This window comes from Acinonyx jubatus, chromosome B1 (assembly GCF_027475565.1).
Source record: "Acinonyx jubatus isolate Ajub_Pintada_27869175 chromosome B1, VMU_Ajub_asm_v1.0, whole genome shotgun sequence".
Classification (NCBI taxonomy): domain Eukaryota; kingdom Metazoa; phylum Chordata; class Mammalia; order Carnivora; family Felidae; genus Acinonyx; species Acinonyx jubatus.
In genome coordinates, this window is record NC_069382.1 from 57,348,018 (window position 1) to 57,370,815 (window position 22,798).

General features: G+C 37.2%; 2 protein-coding genes across 5 annotated transcripts in view; one reads left to right on the forward strand and one right to left on the reverse strand.

Moving 5' to 3' along the window:
* The window catches only part of LOC106976518 (histone PARylation factor 1), a 29,107-nt gene extending 21,462 nt beyond the window's left edge, over positions 1 to 7,645 (forward strand). The window contains exons 6-8 of the mRNA XM_027068819.2: positions 242 to 329; positions 5,005 to 5,177; positions 7,387 to 7,645. Coding sequence (XP_026924620.1) covers positions 242 to 329; positions 5,005 to 5,177; positions 7,387 to 7,518 — 393 coding nt within the window. The 3' untranslated portion in view covers positions 7,519 to 7,645. The remainder of the gene's footprint in view (positions 1 to 241; positions 330 to 5,004; positions 5,178 to 7,386) is intronic.
* Positions 7,646 to 13,245: 5,600 nt separating this feature from the next.
* The window catches only part of CLCN3 (chloride voltage-gated channel 3), a 95,708-nt gene continuing 86,155 nt past the window's right edge, over positions 13,246 to 22,798 (reverse strand). For 2 of the 4 annotated variants that reach the window (XM_015073950.3, XM_027068780.2), the window contains 2 exons: positions 17,928 to 18,003; positions 13,246 to 16,199 (listed from right to left, as the gene is read on the reverse strand). In XM_015073950.3, the coding sequence (XP_014929436.1) occupies positions 16,041 to 16,199; positions 17,928 to 18,003 (235 nt within the window). In that variant the 3' untranslated portion in view covers positions 13,246 to 16,040. The remainder of the gene's footprint in view (positions 16,200 to 17,927; positions 18,004 to 22,798) is intronic. The other 2 variants (XM_015073951.3, XM_027068789.2) reach the window with 1 other exon arrangement.

The window sequence follows — 22,798 nt, forward strand, 5'->3', positions numbered from 1 at the left end:
CTCAGGGCTCTGTGCTGACAGCTGAGAAGCCGGAGCCTGCTTCAGATCCTGCGTCTCCCCCTCTCTCTGCCCCTCCCCCACTTGTGCTCTGTCTCTCTCTCAAAATATAAATAAACATTAAAAATTTTTGCAAAGTGTTGAGGGTTTGTGTGTATGCATTTATTTTGGCGAGTTTGTCGTTGTTATCTACCATGTCTATTTTGTCTGTTTACCAATTGATTTTATGTTTTTTTAAATTTAGGTTGTGACAAAGACCTTCCATGGTGCAGGCTTGGTTGTCCCAGTAGATAAAAATGATGTTGGGTACAGAGAACTCCCTGAAACAGATGGTAATGTATTTCTTATGTAAACATGTGAGGAAGGTTTTCCTTCTATTGAGAAGTAGGTAAGTAAGTATGCCTTTTGTGGGACAGTCACTAAATCTTAGGGATAAAGAACAAGCTCAGGTTTTAGTGTCACGTCTGAATTAAAAATGGGTTTATAGCTGTGTAACCTCAAGCAAATTATTTAACCTCACTAAACCTGTCTTTTTCATCTGTAAAATGGTTAATAATGGTGAATACCATTCATGTATAGGGATGTTTGAAGTGTAAAGCGTGTGTAAGGTGCTTATTAGCATAGTGCTTGCCCAAAATTTAGTCCTGTCTGAAAAAATTTTCATCTGTATATAAGACTGTTTAGCTTTCAGAAGCCCGAGATCCTGAACTACTTTGTTTATGAGTACAAAAACTCTTTGAAAATGTACTGTTTATACACAAAATCTAATTATTGCTATTTTGAATAAAGGGGGAAAAAATCACTTCTCAACTTTCTCCTCTCCTCCATTCCCTTACTTTGAAGAGCCTTGTTGGCATTCCTTTATTTACCATCCTTTTCTTAGAGGGATAATATTTAGAGAGAAAGCAGAATTCGCACTTCCTCAAGGAAGAACCAAGTATTCCTGCCCAACACATATAATATTGGTCATCCATTTCTCAGAACAGAACTAAGCACCTTGGTTTATAGTCTCTGGGGTTGGCACTTGGAAATTTGCATTTTTAATCAATTCTCTAAAGCAGCTGTTCTCAAACCTTGTTGTGCAGTCTCCAGCCAAGATTAGAATGTCATCTATCACGACTATTCATGTGTAACTGTTTTTGCCATGCCCCTACCACTTTCGGGGACTTCTATGGGGAAAATGAATATGGCTGAGCTGTATAATAAATATGATAAGCACCAGCCACACATGGCTACTGAGCACTTTGTATGTGGCTAGCGCAGTTGAGGAGCTAGATTTGTAATTTTGCTTGATTTTAATTCATTTAACTTTAAAAACTGAAAATTTTTTATATTGATTTTATGTTGAAATGCTACTATTTGGATATACTGGGTTAAGTTAAATATCTTAATGTTAGTTTCACATATTTCTTTAATATGGATACTAGAAAAAATTTAATTACATAGGTAGCCCACGCTTTATTTGTTGGACAGGCTACTCTGTCCCTATCCTCTTTGAAGTCAGAGGTGATCCATCTGTAATGGGGAAGGCATATAGGCTCTAGCTACTTACTGTTCAGTCTTCTGCTTATGCTCTAATCTTCTGCCTACCTGTGTGCTAGTGCATTTGCAGCTTTATAAAGTAGAATCATGGTCTTGTTTGGGAAAGGCTGAGAATGTTGTAGATACAGGAGTCACTAAAACTTAAGGCGTGGTAAGTATTAAATTGTAGGACCCTGGAGTAAACCTTATTACCCTCCTCTGGTTGTGGTTCTATATTATGTCCAAGATCATTTTTATTTATCTCTACTTTTTTCTACCATTCTAGACATTAGATCCTTCTGTGGTTTAATGATTTTTGATTGAGAAGTGCAGCAAGGCATAAAGTTAGGGACCTAATACATATTTTTTTCCTTCTCCTTTTTTTTTTTTTTTTTTTTTTAGGGACCTAATATCATCTTGCTTTTGCCTAGGTAACTGTGGCAGGAAGTATAGTTGACTGGCAGTATGTTAATGTGTGACAGTGTTCAGGAGATCACAGTGTAGTCTGTTCCAAACAGTTTCCCTTTTGAAGCTGCTTAAACATAACATTCTAACCTGGCAATTAAGATAACCATTTTTTGGGGTGCCTGGGTGGCTCAGTTGGTTAAGCATCCAACTTCGGCTCAGGTCATGATCTCACAGTGTTTGAGTTCAAGCCCCGTGTCGGGGTTCTGTGCTGACAGCTCAGAGACTGGAGCCTGTTTCGGATTCTGTGTCTCCCTCTCTCTCTGCCCCTCCCCTGCTTGTGCTTTCTCTCAAAAATAAACATTAAAAAAATTTAAAAAAATAAAGATAACCATTTATTGAGCAATTCATAAATATCATAGACTGTATCAATTGATGTATATATAGTAACCCTCACTCCACTCTTTAAAGTAGGTCTTATTTCCATTTTCACGTGGAAACTGGATTTCAGACTTGGGTCTTTCTGACTGTAAAGTGCTTGCTGCTAACTAAAGAATAATTACTTAGCTAGGGGCACCTGGGTGGCTCAGCCGGTTTAGCGTCCAACTCTTGGTTTCCGCTCAGGTCCTGATCTCCTAGTGGTAGGATCTAGTCCTGCATTGGGCTCTGCACTGGGTGTGCAGCCTGCTTACGATTCGCTCTCTCTCAATATCTCTTTCTCAGTCTCTCCCTCTCTCCCTCTCTCTCTGCTCTTCCCCTGCTCACACACACATGTGTTCTCTCTCAAAAATTTTTATTTAAAAATTATTAAAGAATAACTGCTTAGCTAGTTGTCTTTTACTTTGGCACAGCCACTGTGGCTTGGCTCAAGTGGTGGTATTCCAGTTGGTGGTAATAGAAGGGTAAAATAAGGGGCGCCTGGGTGGCTCAGTTGGATAAACATCTGACTTCAGCTCAGGTCATGATCTCACGGTTTGTGGGTTCAAGCCCCGCATCCAGCTCTGTGCTGACAGCTCAGAGCCTGGAGCCTGCTTGGGATTCTGTGCCTCCCTCTCTTTCTGTCCCTCCCCCGCTCACACTTGATCTTTTGTCTCTCAAAAATAAACATTAAAAAAAATTTTTTTTAAAGGATAAAATAAGTATTGAAGCTCCTAAATCATTGTTTTGAATAGTAACATTTAAGACATTTTTGAGTAGTTAATTTAAGACTTCATTTAGGTATTAAGTTTGGGCTTCTGTTAAGTGAAATTTTGTGGAAGTTTTTATTGGTGGAAGAACATATTTTTCTTCACACTGGTGGAGAGCTGAGTATTTTCATCTCTGTTCTTTAGTATTTTAGTAGCTCAGTAATTGTTATAAATTGCTTATTCTTTTGTAGTCCATTTATGACTTGCCTGAAGTGAAAGTAGAAGACATCAGAAAAGGGATAAACTTTAAATATGAAGGTCTTCGCTTCCATGCCAACTCTAATTGAGTTGTAGTGGCTGCCTCGAGCACTGTGGTGAGATTCTAAGGTCTCAGTTAGCTACATCTTCCCTGGGTGGAGGAAGGAACCCCTTGTTTTCCATCCTTAAGAAGGTTTTTGATGGAGACCTAATCTGTTTCCTGGAAATGATTGGCACTGATTTTTTTCTCCAGAAAAGGAAGCTTATGAAGTTTATATAAAATCTTTTTAAAAGTTTCAAACCAATAAATATGTCACCTATTTATAGCCGGGAACATAGGTGATGAGTGTAATTTGGTCAGTGTGATACGGATCTACCAAATGTGGGAAAAGGAACAAAAGTACATTTTGTGATCTCACATACAGCATACGTTCTGTACAGTTGGTGCAACTGAGTCAAACATATTCATATTCAGAGGTTAAAAACCCTAGTATTTCTTTACCACTCTTAATAATAGGTAGTATGAATAGAATATTGTGCCTTATACATACAACTTAAAATCATGTACCATGCTTAGGTGTGACTGTTCATGTTCTAACGAATTTTCCTCTCCCCCCAATATAGGAGCCACTTGGTTTAGAAATGTGTCTTTGTTGGTTTAAGTAACATCCATTATTTTCATTATTGGATTATCCTCATGGAAGTAGTTTGTCAAAAAGGTATAGTCTGTCAAGAAGGAAGTTAATTAGATACTGTTCAGTACCTTCATTCTCATATGTATCCTGAGATCTGATGCACACTGGCATCCAGAAAGTGGTAAAAAAAAAAAAAAAAAAAGTTGAAAGCTCTCCCAAAAATGTTAAACCACTGACTTTTTAGAGAAAATTTCTAACGTTTATCTATGTTCTTATATCAAATCACAGTTTGGTAAGGGTTTAATTCGGCAGTGATTTTTTTTTTAAGTTTATTTATTCTGAGAGTGAGTGTATGCGCACTCCTCTGTGAGAGGGGCAGAGAGGAGAGAGAGAGAATCCCAAGAAGGCTCTGAACTGTCAGCGCTGAGCCTGGCATCGGGCTTAAACCCATGAACCATGAGATCATGACCTGAGCCAAAATCAAGAGTCAGATGCTTAACAGACCGAGCCAACCAGGTGCCCCTTGGCAAGGATTTCTTATATTGTTATCTTTTTCTATGCATGTATCTTTTTAGTAGAATACGTAGGACAGGGCAAAAAGGAGTAAACTTTATGGTCTGTTTTGATGTTTTGTTGTTTTAATCCAATTCCTAATATGAACTAGCCTGGAGGTGGGCTACATAAGGTCTCTGTATGTGCCATATATTTTGGTTTTTTCCAACAAGTTAAGATGGAAAAAGATTCTTAGTGTGAGGGCAGTTAAAACAGGGTGGGTCAGGTTTGTCCAGTTTGCTGATCCATGGACTAAGCTACTGAAAATCTTTGAAAGCTTATATATCATGGTCACAACTAGATCCACGGTAAAATAGTCTCAGTTTGCTAAAAATCTTTTTCGTTAGGCCATTTTTATCTTAAGAGAAATTATAAGATTGCCATTCTAAATTATAGTGCCACCCAAAGTGGTATCTGTTGTACAAAAACTGATCAGGAAAAACCCAACTTAATGTCTTTTTACCTTTGATGATGGGTGATCATCTTTTTATATTCTTGGTTTCTTACAGCCAACCTCAAGAAAATTTGCAAGACAATTGTTGAGGCACCAAGTGATGAGGACAGACTAAAAGCTTTTGCTCCCATTCAGGAGATGATGACTTTTGTGCAGTTCGCTAATGATGAATGTGATTATGGGATGGGGCTTGAGCTGGGAATGGATCTCTTTTGTTATGGCTCACACGTGAGTAAAATTTCTACCTCCCAACCATCACCAGACCTTCCTTCCTTTCCCCACCCTTTTCCACATATGGGCATACTCAAGCATGAGCATGGGTAGGATGTAAATACAGCTTATGTTTCAGAATGAACTTTGGGATAAGCAGATGTCTGAAAACATTTATTTCAAACTCATCTTGTATTCTGCCAAAGGTGGATACCAAGATTATTTGCCTTCAGGTTTACATTTAAGTGAATTTACTTATTAGATGCTTATATATGTATTTACTTATATATGCCCTTTAGTTGGGTATGTGTGTGGGTATGTACACACAGCTTTCCTGGGGCTCCGTTTGTTTTTCTGTCGTGGGGGGGTACTTGTTACACTTGAATTCCTAGATGAATAGATACTGCAGTATTCCACCCCCCCACCCCGCCTTATCCCCGGTTTCACTTTTGGCAGTTTCAGTTACCCACAGTCAACTGTGGACCAGAAGCAGATGAGCCTCCTGAGATATTATCAGAAGGGCAGTAGTAGCCTAACACTATATCACTATATAGTGATGTATAACACTATACATCACAATGCCTACATCATTCACCTCACTGCATCTTACGTTGGCATTTTATCATGTCACATCATCATAAAAAGGATTAGTACAGTATTTTGAAAGTTACCAGATTCATACAGAATTATAACCATATATCCTAATAGAAACTATTTTATTATTCTTGTTAATCTCTTACCATGCCTAATTTATGGAAAAACATAGAATATATAGGGTTTATAGTTTTAGGCATCCACTGGGGTCTTGAAACCTAACCCTTGTGAATAACGGGGGCGGGGTGGGGGGCTACTGTGTCTTAAAATAGGCTTTAAATGAAATTATTTAAAACAGGAGGGTTTTTTTGTTTTTTGCTTTCTTTTTTTTTTTTTTTTTTTTATCAGGAACTTTGCTTATTCAATAGGAAAAACCTACTTAACAGTTAACACAGTGTTTATTCACCATAGCTGCCTAAAGGTGTAGAGGCCTGTAACCTATTTCTGGGACTAAACTGTTTGGTTTTAAATTACATCTTCCCCACCTAGTAGCTGTGTAAGACTGGGCAGTTTTTCCCACACTGTCGTATCTGTGTCCCTTAGCTATAAAATGCCTGCACACATGCACAGACCTTCCTCATTTAACCTGCCATGTCACCTACCAAGCTGTTCTGTAGACAGCTGTAAAGACCAAGACTAAGTGAGCAGCTCTGTAACTTCACACATCACAACCACCTGGAGGGCCTGTTCAAACACAGATGGGGGTACTGCCCTCCTCCTACCCCACCAGTTTTGATTGAGTTATTGGGTGAGTCTTCTGAATTTGGACTTCTGACCAGTTACCAGGTTAAGCTGATCCACTGGGCAAGGGAGTCTATTTTGAGAACTCTGCTCTAAACCGTATTACTGTATTTCTCTGCCTACCTTACATATGGTTATTAGTAAAAATAAAATGTTTAACAGCCAGAATCACAGTCATTGGCCAATCACAATAATGCCAGGCCTCCCAACAAGCATGAATCACTGTAATTGAAAATGGTTGTGAGAACTGAAGAACATGTGAACAGGTTTGGCACAGTACTTAGCATAGAGTAAGTGATAAATGTTCTAACAAAAGCAGTGCCAGTTTCTCTTCAAGTATGTGTATATGTAATAGCAGTAGTCAAAAGTCACTTGATAAACCTAAGGCAGTGACTTAAGGGGTGGAGCAGGGTTCCGTGGTGTGTGGAGGAGAGAGAATTTGAAGATAAAAGGGAGGGAATAAGTGTGATTTGAAAACTCAAATCCAGCATACCTATTCTTACAGTATCAACTAAGGGAAAATAATGATTTAAAATCTTAACTGGTCGGGATACACTAGAGCAGGGAAAAGCATTTGAGCGTATAGTTTGGGGCAAGTAAAAAGGATGATAAACCTTATCTAAGGTTTATCTAAGGGAATAAGGAAACTTACAATTTTTAGATTTCTTCTGAATTTTCTTCAAGATGTGCCATCAGTCTTTTAGAACTAAAGACTGCCTCTTGGACAGAATGCTAAGTGCCTGTGTCATTTTACTGTTCCTAGTCAACTGAGAAAGTAGCTAAAACGATGGGAGAGTATGCTTTGTTAAACGAGCTTTTGCAGGGCTTGTTTTGCTACTCAGTAGGGCATCTGCTATATTCTTGCTTAATGTTATGTTCTTTTGTTTTTCAGTATTTTCATAAAGTTGCTGGCCAGCTTTTACCTCTTGCATATAATCTGTTGAAGAGGAATCTCTTTGCAGAAATTATTGAAGATCATCTGGCAAACAGAAGTAAAGAGAACATAGACCAACTTGCAGCATGAATGAGAATTGGCTTTCTTTTGGTGTACAATATTTTAAAGCATAAGTGTTAAACTTGTGAATTTTTTGTTTTTAAGGAATACAGAAAATAAATTGATGGAAATATTTACTAAGAACTTGTATAAAGTTCTAGCTGGTTTCTTTCTTGTGCTGTAAGATGGTCAGTCATCTAAATGGTGATGCCCTAATTACATGTGAAAGGCAACCAAGGTTGTCCTCTGACATGTCACAGGAAGTCACTGTCTACTGCCTTTAACATGTGGGCACTAAAAATTTATTTCTCGGACTAGAATTAATAGCCATAGCTTTAAGTACTGCATTTATGGGGGTGCCTGGGTGGCTCAGTCGAGCATCCAACTCTTGATTTCAGCTCAAGTCATGATCCCAGGATTGTGGCATCAAGCCGTGCATCAGGCTCAGCACTGCTTAAGATTCTGTCTTCTTCCCTTCCTCCCTCTTTCTTAAAAAAAAGGAGGGTGGGGTGGTGGGGAGGACACAGGAAAAGCAAACTTGGAAGGTACCTGACCCCAGACGTACCACAGCTGCATTTTAACAGTGATTCATCCAAGTGATTCATATGTAGTCTGGGTACCTATTAGGTATATTCTGTAAAGCGGTTCTTGGACTTACTGTATTTACTAATCAATATAGCAGAGAATTTTGACATACAGTATAGTGTACTAATCACTAGACCATTAATTTAGATTTTAAGGTTTTTTACAAATTCTGTCAGTGGATTTCTAGTACAAATCTGGATACAACTGTGTTTTATCAGACTCACATCCTCTTTAAACCTGAAAAAATGTCCTTCACTTTAAAAATAGCAAACCATGAAATGTAAAATAGCAAACTGGGGATTGAGCTGAAGAGCATATAAACTTTTCCCCCTTCTTATGAAGTTAAAGGTAAGAAAGCCCTTAGGTCCTCAAATAACCCCCACATTTGCAGAAGATTGACTTGACTTACCCAAAAAACTTTTGTTGAACAGCCAGTCTCCAAATTCACTTACTCTGTCAGCTGCCTCCTTAAAATAACTTGAGATCCTTAACTCTTTTTCATCTAAAGTATGAGATAATTATAAGCAAACACTTTCAGCCAGGATTTTTAATACGAGTAGCTTGTCTCATCTTCCCATTTAGGCTATAAGCTTTTTTAAGAACATACATTTTATCAGTATATATTTCCCTCAGTAATGCAAACCTTTGAATATATATGTATTTGTTGAATAAAATGACCTTATTCCATACTGCTGGATGCCAGATAAAAATCACACTAGCAAGACTTGGGAAACTACTTTGAGATGCCCTTAAGAATTCTTCTCAGACAACAGAATGTCTTCGGTCAAAAATCTCTACTACAGCCTATACCTAGTATCTGCTCTTCCTTCCCATGGCCCACATGCTGCCTTTGTAGGCCATTAAGATGCTTTCTTAGAGACGTTTTATGTAACAGCTTACTTCACCAAACTGGAAAGATCTTTTTATCTTCCCTTACATTACTGTACCAGAACTTTTATAGTTCTGATGGGGAAGTATCAACAGGTTTTAAAGAACTGCCACATTTCAGCTTCATAAGAATCTGTAGGTCCTGGACCCATCTGAACTGTTAGCTGGTTTATATTAAAAAGATTACATTAGCTCATACATACTTTGATTAGAAAAGGTGACCGAATCACATTTGGTCTTAAACAATCGAACATTTTAGGAGCTCTTGAGCTTTTCCTTCAGATTTCTTTAGTTTCTAAGATACTTAATATTGGGGACAGTATTTAAAAATAGTTAAATCTTTTAAATACTGATTATTGAAATAAATTCAAATACCTTATATCAAACCAATCTGCTTGGCTTGAAATATAGATTCCTTAAATTTTGCCATTTCTTGATCCTATAGTTTCATACAGTTTAGCTTTTTAAAAATATGCGTTCTTGTGATCAATAATACGGATTCAAACAGGATTTCTTATCAAGGAACAAATTAGAATGAAGGGGGACAAAAAAAAGATCAGCTTTTCATCCATTCCTTACACAAACCTAACATGAATGTGTATTTTCAGAAAGCTGGGTGCAACAGCCAAGATTCAATTGGAAACCAATGCCAAGAATATGGCCGTTATAATTTGGATACTATAGTTGTGGATTTATAGTCTCAAATTCCCAACTTGTATCAGAGGGCTGGAAACATTTCAGGAGGTACTGACCTTCCAACTATTGAACAATTTTTCATTGAAGAGTAAGCTCCTTACAATACCGAACCTTTCTTTTTCTCTCACTGGAGCACAGTCCACTGAAACCTAGTTTGCTTAAATATTTTTATCCTCCTGGGATGTGGCCATCCAACAGCTATGGTAGCTTCTAAATGCTGCCTACTTTTCTCTGAGAACCCATACATTCTAAGTGCCTTTACTCATGTATGAAGCCCCTTGACCCAGTAAGAATTTAACAGAAAATCACTATCCAACTCAAATTTAGCTAAGTTCACTCCTGGAGCTTATTAATAACTTTCTAGATGACCTCTCAAATATATGTAGAAAGATACACCCAAGGAAATCAATAAAAGCTCTAAAACTTTATCCAAGATAGTGCTACAAACTGTGTCCTCACAATGACAAATACCCAATATCTATGTAGATGATCCTTCCCATAACCTAAATCTCATAGTTTATTCGGTGACCTAGACCAGGGGTCAACAAACTGGGGCTGAGGGCCAAATCTGGCCCACTCGTTTTTGGAAATAAAATTTTATGGAGAAACAGCCACACCCACTCATTTGCATATTATGTGTGCCTACAATGGCAGAGTGGTTGCAGCAGAGAGACTGTAAGACCCAGAGCCTAAAATATTTACTAATCTGGCACTTCACATAAGAAAATTTGCTGACCCCTGATCTAGACAGTGCCCCACTTTAGCCATCAACTCTAAAGTCACACCCTAGCCCTTGTCAGCACCAACAAACCCCCCATAATCAACTTTAGGCATCCTACTGTCCAAGACATCAGCACCCATCTTTTCATCTCTTCCTCCAGTCCCCAGCTCCAACCATTTTCCAACCCCACCACAACCTACAACAATTCACCGATCTAACAGCCTTTTTCACTGTTCACTTCATATTCTTGCTTCCCTCTTCACCCAGCCCTTATATTCCACTCTCCATTATCATACTCCCACATCTACTCCACTGCCCCCTCTCTCTTTAGTTGTACTTATGTTCCAAACTTAAGCTTGATAAAAAGCTGCCTACTCCTACTTCTGCTCAGTATCCGGGGGTTAGGGGAAAAAATACAACCATGATAATGGGCCTCCTTTTAACCTCAAGTTGGTCATGCTGCTGCCCATTGATACCCCTACTTTTGCATCTTCTCTCAAACACATACCACCTCCCAGCCCTCAGTTTACTTGAGAAAAAACAAACTTCCACAAAATCTCACACTACCAACTACCCAATATACTCTGCCTTTTCCACATTGCTGCGAATGGTGCTCAATGTCCCCACTATGTGCACAAGATGCCATCCCCTCCTGCCTACTCAAGGACCTCTCCTTAATCAATTTTCCCTCCCAAACATTCCCATAAACAACACAAGTTATAATATCCTGCATCTTAAAAACTCTATCACTCATCCTGTTTTTCAAAAACTCCAGAAGAGTTGGGAGAAGCTGCCTTCAATTGCTTTCAATTCTGTTAAACCCATTCCCATCAGACTATTGCCTGATCTCACTGAACCTGCTTTGGTAAAAGTTGTCCATTATCTCCACACTGGGCAACTATCAGTCCCCATTTACTTCACTGATCAGCAACAACCAAAAACTTGATCCTCCTTGAAACTATTACTCACTTGCCTTAAGGGGAATACCTTTCTCTTAAAGGCACCCCTCTTCACCCTACCTCATTGGCTGCTCCCTCTTTTGCTGGCCCCTCATGTCCTCAAATCTAAATATACACGTAAGTCAATGCTCAGTCCCTCCCTGGCCAATTAATCCCATGTGATTTCATCCTGACTCAGGATGATGATACCTCCCACATTTTCTTAGGTCTCTCAGGCTGGACCTTTCTTCCAGAACTTGAATCTCATATATACAACTGCCTATTTGACATCCCCACTTGGAAGTCGAAATGACTTAAAATTTCATGTCTAAAACCAAAATTCCTTACAACCTCAGATCTATTCTTCCTAACGTCCTTACCAATTCAGTCAGTGGTCATTCTTCTGTAGTTACTCAGGCCAAACGCCTTGGAGACACCCTTTACTCCTCATGTATCACTCCACACTCAATCCATTAGCAAATCCTGTCTAGCCCACCTCCAAAATGTCTAGAAACCAGCCACTTCAATGACCTCCACCAGTTCCAGTCAGGTTCAAGCCTCTATATCTTACCTTGATTATTCTGAGAGCCTTCTAATTGGTCTTCCTGCTCCCACCGCTACCCAATATAGTCTATCCGCAACAAAGCAGCCATAGATCATGTTAAGTCAGATCATGTCACTTTTCTGCCTCGCTGACTTACCATTTTAGTCATAATTAAGTCAAATTCCTACACCCCCAACCTCTTTCCTCATTTCCCACCCCACTCCCCACTCCAGCCAGCGACCTACTTGGTATCCCCTATAATTGTCAGGCATACCGTACCTCAGGATGTTTGCATATACTATTTCTTCTTTTTGGAACATTTTTCTTACAGATAACTGTATCATTCCCTCACTTTCTTTAGGATTCTGCTCAAATGTCACCTTATCCCTGAGGCCCTCTATAAAAATAACATCTTCCCCATTACTTTTCTCCATGAGAATGGGAATTTTTGCCTGATTTATGTATGCCTATAATGGTGAGGGGCACACCAAAAAAAAAAAAAAAAAAAAAAAATTGCTGAACTAATTAACTTGTAGTATTTATCACCATCTGACATACCATAGATGTTTCTTCCCCTAATGGAATGTAAGCTTCAATGAATGATAGCACAGCATCTATCATACAGTAAGTACTTTTTAAAAAAGCAGTGGGCGGAGGAGGGGGGTGTCTGTGTGGCTCAGTTGGTTAAGTGTCTGATTTCGGCTCAGGTCATGATCTCATGGCTCTTGAGTTTGAGCTCTGCATCACGCTCTGTGCTGACAGCTCAGAGCCTGGAGCCTGCTTCAGATTCCGTGTCTCCCTCTTTCTCTGCCCCCACCCCAACTCGCATTCTCTCTCTCTCAAAAATAAATAAACATTAAAAAAAAAAGTAGTGAATGATCAAATAAAATGAATGATAAAAAAAAATCTATCCTGGACTTTTTAGCAAGTGTTTGACTTTTTACTAAGAGTTTCATATTTGATTACTAAAATCTTTTAGGAATTCAAATGTTACCACCTCCTTTCAGGCAGTTCTCTTAGCAAATTTACAGAGTAATATTTTCAAAACATTTAAATCATTTACATGTTTTATCTATATGCTAACAGCATAATTTTTCTTTTTGAAAATAAACTGAAGTGAAATCTTGTGGTAAACCTGTGATTTCTCGCTGACAAGTGGAGGCTCTATTCTATTGCTGGAAGTATGTACATCCTGTTACTCAAGGTAACGTCTATTCTCTCGTTGCTCCTTGCCTGCAAAGTATAGAAGTGGCTTTGTAACCTGAGAGACACATCTTATTTACCACCCCTCGGAGGCTGCATGCCCCAGGCATATTGGCCTGCACTGCATAGAGCAGCAGTCAAGTGCGAGGACTGTTAGAGATATAATTAAAGGCCAAACCACACATTGTCATATAGATTTTAATAGATTTTTCTGATTAACTCATCACAGTAATCATTTTTACTGTAATGATATGCAGCTTTACTACACTAGTATAAATAAAAACAGATAAATACAGCTCTAGGCAACATCACAGATTAACAAACTAAGCATTCTTCATGAACCAAAACTGAAAACAATTATTAATAAGAGATGCTGACACCCTTGCCCATTCTCATCATACCTTCTGAAAAAGGGTACTCCAATAAGGCGCTCCACTGATTATATTGGTCAATTAATTTGCCAATTAGCCAGGCACATATATTTCATGGTCTCTAGTATTTCATCATTTGGTTGAAAAGCAGACACACCTCAACATATCAAAAAGAAAAGTGGAATAGATAGTATTACCCAAGAAAACCACTGAATGCATTAAAGATATAACACTTTTCCTGTATTTTAGCAGTAAGACACATCAAGGGATAGAAATATACCGAGAAGAAAATTAATATCCACCTTGAATATCCACCCTGAAATGTCAGTCTGTGAAGCAGGATGGGCAATGAAAGGACCTGAAATCAAAAAGGACTCATGGAAAATAAAATCCATGTGAGGTCTGATGTTATGAAGCTATCTGCAAAGAAACTCGTTTCTCCTTTGAAGGCTTATAAATCAAGAGAACCTATTTAATAGCCAATACTGAGGAGTTCACACTGCAGATACACTTAGGACAAGATACACAGGTAAGATACACAGAAGTATTGTTTAGAAAAGATTTCACTCTGGTGGCCAAATGAAGGGATCATTAAGAAAGCTTGAAGTTTGCCAAAGGGAGGAAATAAACTAAGATTCAAAATACTGATTTTAGGCAGATAGCAAAACTAAGAATATTCCATGAAATTCCTAAAATGTTACTCAACTTTCAACTGTCATTCTAATATGGCTTCATGATCTAATAAAGCTTCAAGATCTTATAGATACATTATTTTTAAGAACTAGGAAGTGAAGAATCACTTCCAAAATGTAAAAACGGCTTATTGCCAGTTATGTTTCAGAAAATGTCTGTCTGCAAAAATTCATTTCCTACCAAAAATGCATAAGCCCAGAATATTTAGGCCAGTCGTACAAGTAAACCTCCTTTGCTGATAGTGAATTAAGACCATGATCAAGACAGACATTTCCAAAAACAAAAATCCCAGACACACCCTAGGACATTTTCAACGCATCCTGCAAAACTCTGCACTGTGGATATTCAAAATAATACTCACTGATGAATGTGACAAACCCAAAGAATCAAAGGTTATGTTCTTATTAAAATTTTAACTGCTACCTTTGCAGTGGTTTTCAACTTTTTTTTAAAAAAAAAGGTTAATACCATTTAACTTTTGGTTTTAATCTGCAAAGTGATTTGTCATATTTTAACTTGCTAGTTAATGATCAAAATGTATACAGGTCAGAAGACATAATCCAGAGGATGGCAGTGAAAGATCAGAAAAAGGTTTATGTACACATTGAATCATAGACAAATAACCACAACCTCTTTTTAAACCCTTGTTCCCATTGTAAACTTTGTTCATAACTCCATATTTGTAAGTCTGAATTAGTCTATAAAAATCACATTAAAAAGGTAAAATTATTTAAGCGCGATATTAACTGATCTGTATTTTATAAATTTTAATCCATAAAAATATAAATAAGAATGGTAAATTTTTAAGAAAAGAAATATACATTTAGTGCAAGTTATGAATTACATTTCTTCTTCAGTGTCAGCAATAAAATATCTTGAGGAAAGAAAAATGATCTAATTTCAAGAAAAAAAATTCCAGTGTTTAAACATGCAATTAATTCCAGATACAGCGAAACAGAATACTTCCTTCTCTTTACTGTCAAAGCAGCAGCATTTTGTTTCTTTATGCTGAACAGTACTTGTATATTATAGTAGTTTTAGAATAGAAAATTTGCATAAGACCAGGTCACATTATCCATAAAGTCTGAGCAGGAAAAAAACAAAAAGAAAACTGTTTATCCTTAACAAGTCAAGTTTCGTTGTTGATTCTGAACCACAATGCACACAAGCTGAGAGCTTTTGTTCACACTTCATTCGAGATTTTACCTGTTTGATTAGCCTTTGTTGTGGTACATGAGACAGCTCCAAGCATTCAGCGATGGTACACACTACATGGTTAATGGCACAAGAAACACTCCCTTCTTGCGATGAAACTTCAGTAAAATCACAGTACATCTCAATATGAGAAAGGACTGTTTCAAAAGGGTACACCAATTTAAAGAGGTTTTGTTGCAGCTCAAGAGAGAAAGAGAGAGGGAGAGAGAGACAGAGACAGAGAGAGAAATAAAAGCTCTTCTGGAATGTAGAAAGACAATGCTTAACTATATAAGTCATGAATTAAACAGAACAGTTTTGATACAAAAGGGCAAGACCCTGCAGTCTTATAGATGGCTCAATTCAAATAATCCCTCCAGAATAGGGACTGATAATGCGTCTTTGCAAAATGTTGGAGTAACCGGCCAGGTGCTCCAGGACTGCGGCGTCCTCTCCGTTGAGGCTCAAGCCTGCACTATCACGGCACGTCCTCAGCTGAATGCATCCAGTGCAGAACCACAGGAGATGATTTGCTGCTCTTGGTTAGATGGGGAAATACCTCACTCGTCTCCTTCTCTCTCTCGTTTCCCTCCTCAAACAACTCCTCCATGCCACCAGCATTATTTGCAAACCACGTTGCAAAAGCCTGGGTTTTATATTTTCCTTTTTTTTTTTTTTTTTTTTTAAAGGAGGAAAAAAAAGTAGACGACTCCTTCAGGTTAAAGAGTTGTGCTATTCAACAAATGAACTTCCTCTTCTGTTTCCTCTCTCTCCTCATCTATAGGATTCAGTTGAACATTATTGAAGCGGGGTCTTGGTTTGCCGTCTGGGCCATATGACGGAGGATATCTTTTTTTGTTATAATGCCAAGGAGGCGCCTGAAAGGAATAAGCAGAAGAGTGCTATTTAAATAAAAGGGAAAAGAAAAGAAGAGCTAAATCTATAGCTAACACTTTTTGTTGACAGGAACAGAGCAAAGCAAGCATCGTGATTTTGTATTTTCAGAAAGTGTTTTACTGGTAAAGATAATTAAATTAGCCAGCAACCATCCTTTGATATAAAAGTATTATGGTCACTAATAAGACAATGTCCTTTCCACTGAGACTCTGAGGACTTCATGCCTCACTGAAGTAGAGGTATTCTGATTAATGTATGCCAACAAAAAAGTAACAAAAAAAATGGGAGGACGTATAAAATAAGAGATGACACTGATCCCATTTGAGAAGGAAAATTAATTCCCATGACATCAAGAAAGCAGTAAAATGTCTGATGACCAAATCTCAATATTCCACTGTTTTAAAACCAAACTTAATCAACTTTAAAAAATAATGTAAAGATTGCCCAGTTGTATGCAGAATCTTCATGAAAGCACATACAATTGAGATAAAATGCATATAAAATGGTCAACAAAGAACTCTAATCCCAAACTTCAGAGCCCCAAGAATAAATCTATAAGACAACCCAAGTTTCTAGTACACACGTCAATGTTTTCCTCTTTTGATTTTGGCCAAAAAAGTTAAGATACAGTGCTTTTATGAAAGTCTTGGTGATTAATGCTCACATTAAAAGATAGGTGAAAAATCAAGAAGCAGTCCTAAAAGATTATTATAGGTGAAGCAGAAAGCAGAATGAATGAGTAGCTATTTATTATTCTGGTTAGTAGTTTTTTAAAAAAGGATGCATGAAACACTTGTGAAATATTAGCAAACAACAGGAATACATAATCAGTTGTGTACTTAAGCAAACTGGGACAGGTTTTATATAGGTATGACAATTGCAGGGCAAAATAATTTCAGGCATTAATAGCTAAAGCCAGACGATTTTTTAGGTTATATGATTAAGATAATTCAAACTTTATCTTTAGTCATGAAACCACTAGGACATAAACCCGGTTAAAACAAATGCATTTGACCCCAAGAGCTGCTCACAGCATTCTGGAAACATCATACAAAAGGGGCACACACATAAACTAGGTACAGGTTACTAATGAAATGGCAGGACACACATTCTTGATTATGAGGGTATGCAAGGTGTAGCAGAAGAAGAATTAATGCCAAGATCACAAATATATACAACATTACACTCTAGTTAGTGTGCCCATAAAAAAATCTGTTTAACATTCAGCAATTGTAACATTGCTAAGCTCCATTAACAATCATTTATGAGCTTAGATTTACCACAAGACTACCACAAGATTAGGAAACATAAAAAAAGAGAAAGGGTTCGGTGGGTTTGGTGGGGCAGACATTTTTAACCAGTCAGGCATCTTCTGAGACCGGTGTATCCACTAAGGTAGACAGACTTGTGTTTACTTTAAGAATCTCCAATGACATTTACTCATTTAACTACCAAACTGTTTACAGTTCTTAAATTGCAACCAATGATTTTGATGAGAGATGGTAACTTTTGCTTACTTCCTGTGAATGGAATTTTACAAATATCTAAATTTATCTTACATAGTTTACGAGATAGAAATGTTAACTGGCAGCATGTAGGATTTTTTTAGTTCAGCAGGTATCTGGGAAAGAGAGAACTGAACAGTTCACAAGTTTCATGCTTCCTGACTTCTAAGGTATCTAATGAGGAGATCTGATATATCTAATCACCAAGGGTTCGACGTGCTGCTTTAGTTGCTCGAGATGCTCTAATATGTTCTTCTTTGTGATGATCCCCAAGACAATCCTGAAACAGATCATGTTATGCTAATAACTGTGAGAAATCAAAGTAAAAAAGGTTCCAATCATAATGATAAAGAATGAGAGAAAAAATAAAAACATGAACCGTAAGAATGCTTTTAATGAACTTTAGAAAAATAAAAACAAAAATGATTTGAAATCCCAGGTCCCATTTGCATAAATTCTACTGACTTTCATAAGAGACATGATACTATTTTTAAATATTGGTGGGTTGTTTTCCTTTTTAAATTAAAAAGCAACCCTATAAAAGTTCACAATGAAGACGACTATAAAGAAAAGCAAAAAAGAAACAGTAATAATACACAGCTATAAACCTCTAAAATTTAGTTTCATTTTCAGTGTTCCTTCTTTAGAGGAAAGTATTTTTCTAATTGCTAAAAAGTTAACAATGCGGCAGCTATGATTTGGATCTACCTCAGCAGTGAAAAGGTAGAGGCTTAGCCTTAATTGTCTATGAAGAACTAAGAAATCCCTTGGATCTTACTATTATTTCAGATTAAAACTGATGGCAATGTGCACTTAAATAATGCCAACCAATATAAAAAAAAAAAAACCAATTTTCAGGACCTGCTGAAAGCCAGTTCCTAAAATAAACTAGTAAGATGTGTTTATGATTAGGGGTCAAGATGACTTTTACATTATGCATTTCATTTTCTAAATGATTATTTCTCAGTTAACCTACAAGCAAAATGATGGACATAAATTCTCACAAGGATACTTGTAAATAATTCAATTTATTAAAACAAAATCCTGGTTACTGGTTTTAGAGTGGAAGCCAATGAATTCTACTACAATATATGGCAACACAGATAATGAATGTCAAAAACCTTAGAAAGCTTTAGTCATGAAATTCTGGAAGCCCATCCAGAATGCCCTTCAGGGTAACTAGACATTTCCCTGAGGATCTAGTTAAGTCAACTTTACTATTCAACTGCCCTTGAACATTCTGACTTCTTCAAGAATGTTACCAGGGTATTTCACTTAGTCAAAGTAGTCTGGGACTAGAGATGTGTCAGTTATGAAACAGTTATTAAGGATGATGCCTGGGTGTGGGGGTGGGTAAGCAGGAAGAGCAGAGATTGGGAAAGGCAGAAATAGATTTTCTGCTAATGTTTTCTCATTATTTAAAATAATGTACTAACTTAAGAACAAAGATAAATTGCAAAGTTCTCCGAGCATGGGAACAAATTCTCCCTCCAAAAAGGCTTAGAAAATGCACTCATGAAATAAAAAATGGATACATAAAAGAAGCACTTAATCACTCAATAGATGTTCTTCTCTAAGTGTGTGAGGGAAAATAAAAAACAAAAAAACACATCAATTCATTTTAATTTATAGCTGGAGTCAGGAAATAAATAGTTGACAATTAAATAGTTTCAGTTTAATTCTTACTCATTCTTTTCTATCCAATTATATACAGTGATTAATTTCAGTTAGTATATTAGTAAGCTCCACCAAATCACAAGATACAAAATGAGGAAAGTTACAAATTTATGAAGGACCAAATGGCAAATTTAGAGATTTACAAAGTAATCTCTATATTACAAAGTAACGGCCCTAAAAAACGAGGACAAACGTGTATTTCCTTTCCAATGAAGAAGAGTGATTTGAGAATAAGGCCAGGTTCACTGCTACTTTATTAATTTCTGGAAGTATAAAGAAACTCAATGCAAAATATAACTTACATAATTTGCTATTTCCCTGTGGGGCTAATAAGCAATGACATAAGTATAACAGAGCATGACCCAACATTTTCCCAAAATATGTTCCAAAAAGCACCAGTCCAAGGAGTTTGGCCCTCTTTCCTCCATTAAAAAAGAAAAAAAAAAAAAAAAAAAAAACTGCATGTTCAAACAAGTTTGGAAAACTGTATTTCCTACTATCCCTGAGATTCAAGTAATATCAACATTATAAGTTTTGAGATATTCCACAATAAAGAAACCTCAACTGTATTTAATCCAGTAACTTCCAAACCTATATGGTCACAAAACTCTTTCTAAGCAATGCTTATTTAACATCCTGCTAGTTCCACCAACACTAAAAAGATTTTGAGAAATTCTGCTAATTAAAATATAAAATACGGGAAATATATAACTGACATCTTTAAAATTCACAGACACACTTCCCCCTCATCTCTCTATTCTCATTTTCTACTTGCATCTACGAGTCTGGACTTGTTGCACCTCTTTCCCCAAACAGTTACTTTCTGCCTCTGTGGACCCAATATGAACTATAAGATGCTGACAGTTATCCGGATCTTCACACTATCCACTAAAATACAGAAGGTATGGTTTCTTTTCTAGGTTTAAATCATTTAACTTCAAGTGAGAATAAAATGCTCTACGTTCCTTACATACTGCAAAGAAAATAAAGACCCAAGAGCTACCACTCCTAATGATCTCTTTCTTTCTCTCTCTATATATCGACTTATTTTCCTTGAAGTACAGAAATAAGGAATTATAATCAAGGCAATTAAACATATTCTTTTAGAAAAAGCTACCCCCTCACCAAAGCTTTCTTATTAACAGGCAATATCAGGTAAGATTTTAATTAGCTGTCCTCCCCCACCCCCATTTTTTAAGTTTTACACTTCAAGTATTTTCCTTTGTAATATTTGTGCTGCCAAAAATCTGGAAATTAAGCAGCAAAGTGAAATATGGTAACTGACCCATCCAGCTTGGTGATCACAGGTAATCATGACTAGAGAATGACATTTATATGTGTTAGCATGTAAAAGGACACACCATGCCAGGCAAAGAGAATAACTGGAAGCAAGTAAAAATTGTAACAACTCAGCTTAGTTTCTAACTGAGCCATTTATAATTAAAAGGGTCCCAAAGCAGTACAAATTCATAAACAGCTACCCCATTTAACATGTATTTATTAAGTTTTTAAACAATGAAGTTTGATACTATTATTATTATTATTTATTTTATATATTTTAATTTATTTTTGAGAGACACAGAGAGACAGCACAAGTGGGGTAGGGGCAGAAAGAGAATGAGACACAGAATTCAAAGCAGGCTCCAGGCTCTGAGCTGTTAGCACAGAGCCTGATGCGGGGCTCGAACTCACAAACTGTGAGATCATGACCTGAGCCAAAGTCGGAGAGCCAACCGACTGAGCCACCCAGGTGCCCTGGTACTATTATTTTTTTATTAAACATTAAAAGTTATCATACATCTCTTCTCCAATCAGTATCTATGATATTTAATAATTTGAAACTTCCTGCCTTTAATCAAGAGTTTTGTACCTTCAATATCATTTATTTCACACTATTTAGAGTTGAGTTATTTTATTTTATTTTATTTTATTTTATTTTATTTTTATTTTATTTTTTTGAGGGAGGGAGAGAGAGCACAAGCAGGGAAGAGGCAGAGGGAGAAGGAGAGAGAGAGAATCCCAAGCAGGTGCCACACCCAGCGCAGAGCCCAATGTGGGGCTCAATCTCACAGCTGTGAGATCGTGACCGGAGCTGAAATCAAGAGTCAAATGCTTAGCCGCCTGAGCCACTATTTAGAGTGATTTTAATTGGTTAGCATAGTGAAAACACTGAACTTGGATCTAATTCTCTACCTTTATATTTCTGTTCCTAACCTAGTATGGCCTAATGTATTGTTCAAGAAAATTGTAGTAGTTTAAGAAATCACAAAGAAAGAAGATACACTCTACTGGTCATTAACAGTGTAAAAGCAGTAGCAAGAGATCGGGTTCTAAAATTGGAAAGATACTCGATTCCCTGAACCATGACTTACCACCCACATGACTGGGCATATTATGAAACCTCTGAGCTTCAGTGACTACACTGTAAAGCAGGGAGGCTGCCGCCCACTTTGCAGAGATATACAAAGTTAAATGAGAAACACAAAGAAGGTGCTCGATACACATATTTCCTTCCCTTTTTTTCTTTTCTCCTCCTTTCTTTAGAAAGGGGTCATGTGTTTTGCCACTCACATATTTTTTTTTTTAAACCTGCTGTGATTCTCTAAAGTGTTTACTATTTCAACCAGTTTCAGGCTGTGCAGGCTTATGCATAATCAAGAGTACCTTTGTTTCTCACTTCTAGCCTTCCTCTTATCAGCCTTCAGATAAAACAATGTTCTTAAGTATTTCAACTAGGAACAGTAATGTGATGGAAGCAAAGGGGACTAGAGAGAGAGAGCAGGTGGGGAAAGAGACCCCAGGTGCAGGGGGAGAGGGGAGCAGAGGCAGTGAAGCAGGAGTGTGTCCGCTGAGCAGCCCGTAGATACCATCCCCACTGTGTCCCTTTGATATCTGCCAAGCAAAACTTGTCAATATCCTACCCTGGAGAAACACTGGTAGTTCATGTGGAAAGGACAAATAAATTAATCAACTTACACATTTTAAATACATGAGTGTTTGTCATTAGCAGTTTATATAAAAGATTTCTGGACGGAAAAGGTAGAGAAGAGGAAACAAATATTTGCCAAAGGAGGACTTTAGCTAATTTACAAATTTAATATTATTTCCCTCATTATATGATAAGTAAAATAATGGCTAAAATAGCGAGCAGCAAAATATCTAGAAAGTTTCTACTGAACTAGAAAGTTACATTAAAAAATGAAATACTTACAAAAAGAAAACAGGTTTTTCTCTACTCCGTACAGGTTAGGTTCACTCCTCCTCTAATAGAGGAAATACTCGAAGCTCAATGTGCATGTTGGAGGTGTTTCAGAACCTCTTTGCCAACTCTGAAGTGTTCCTGACAAATACTACTTTATGTTTTGGCAAAGATCTGGCAGTTGACAATGTTTTTATTC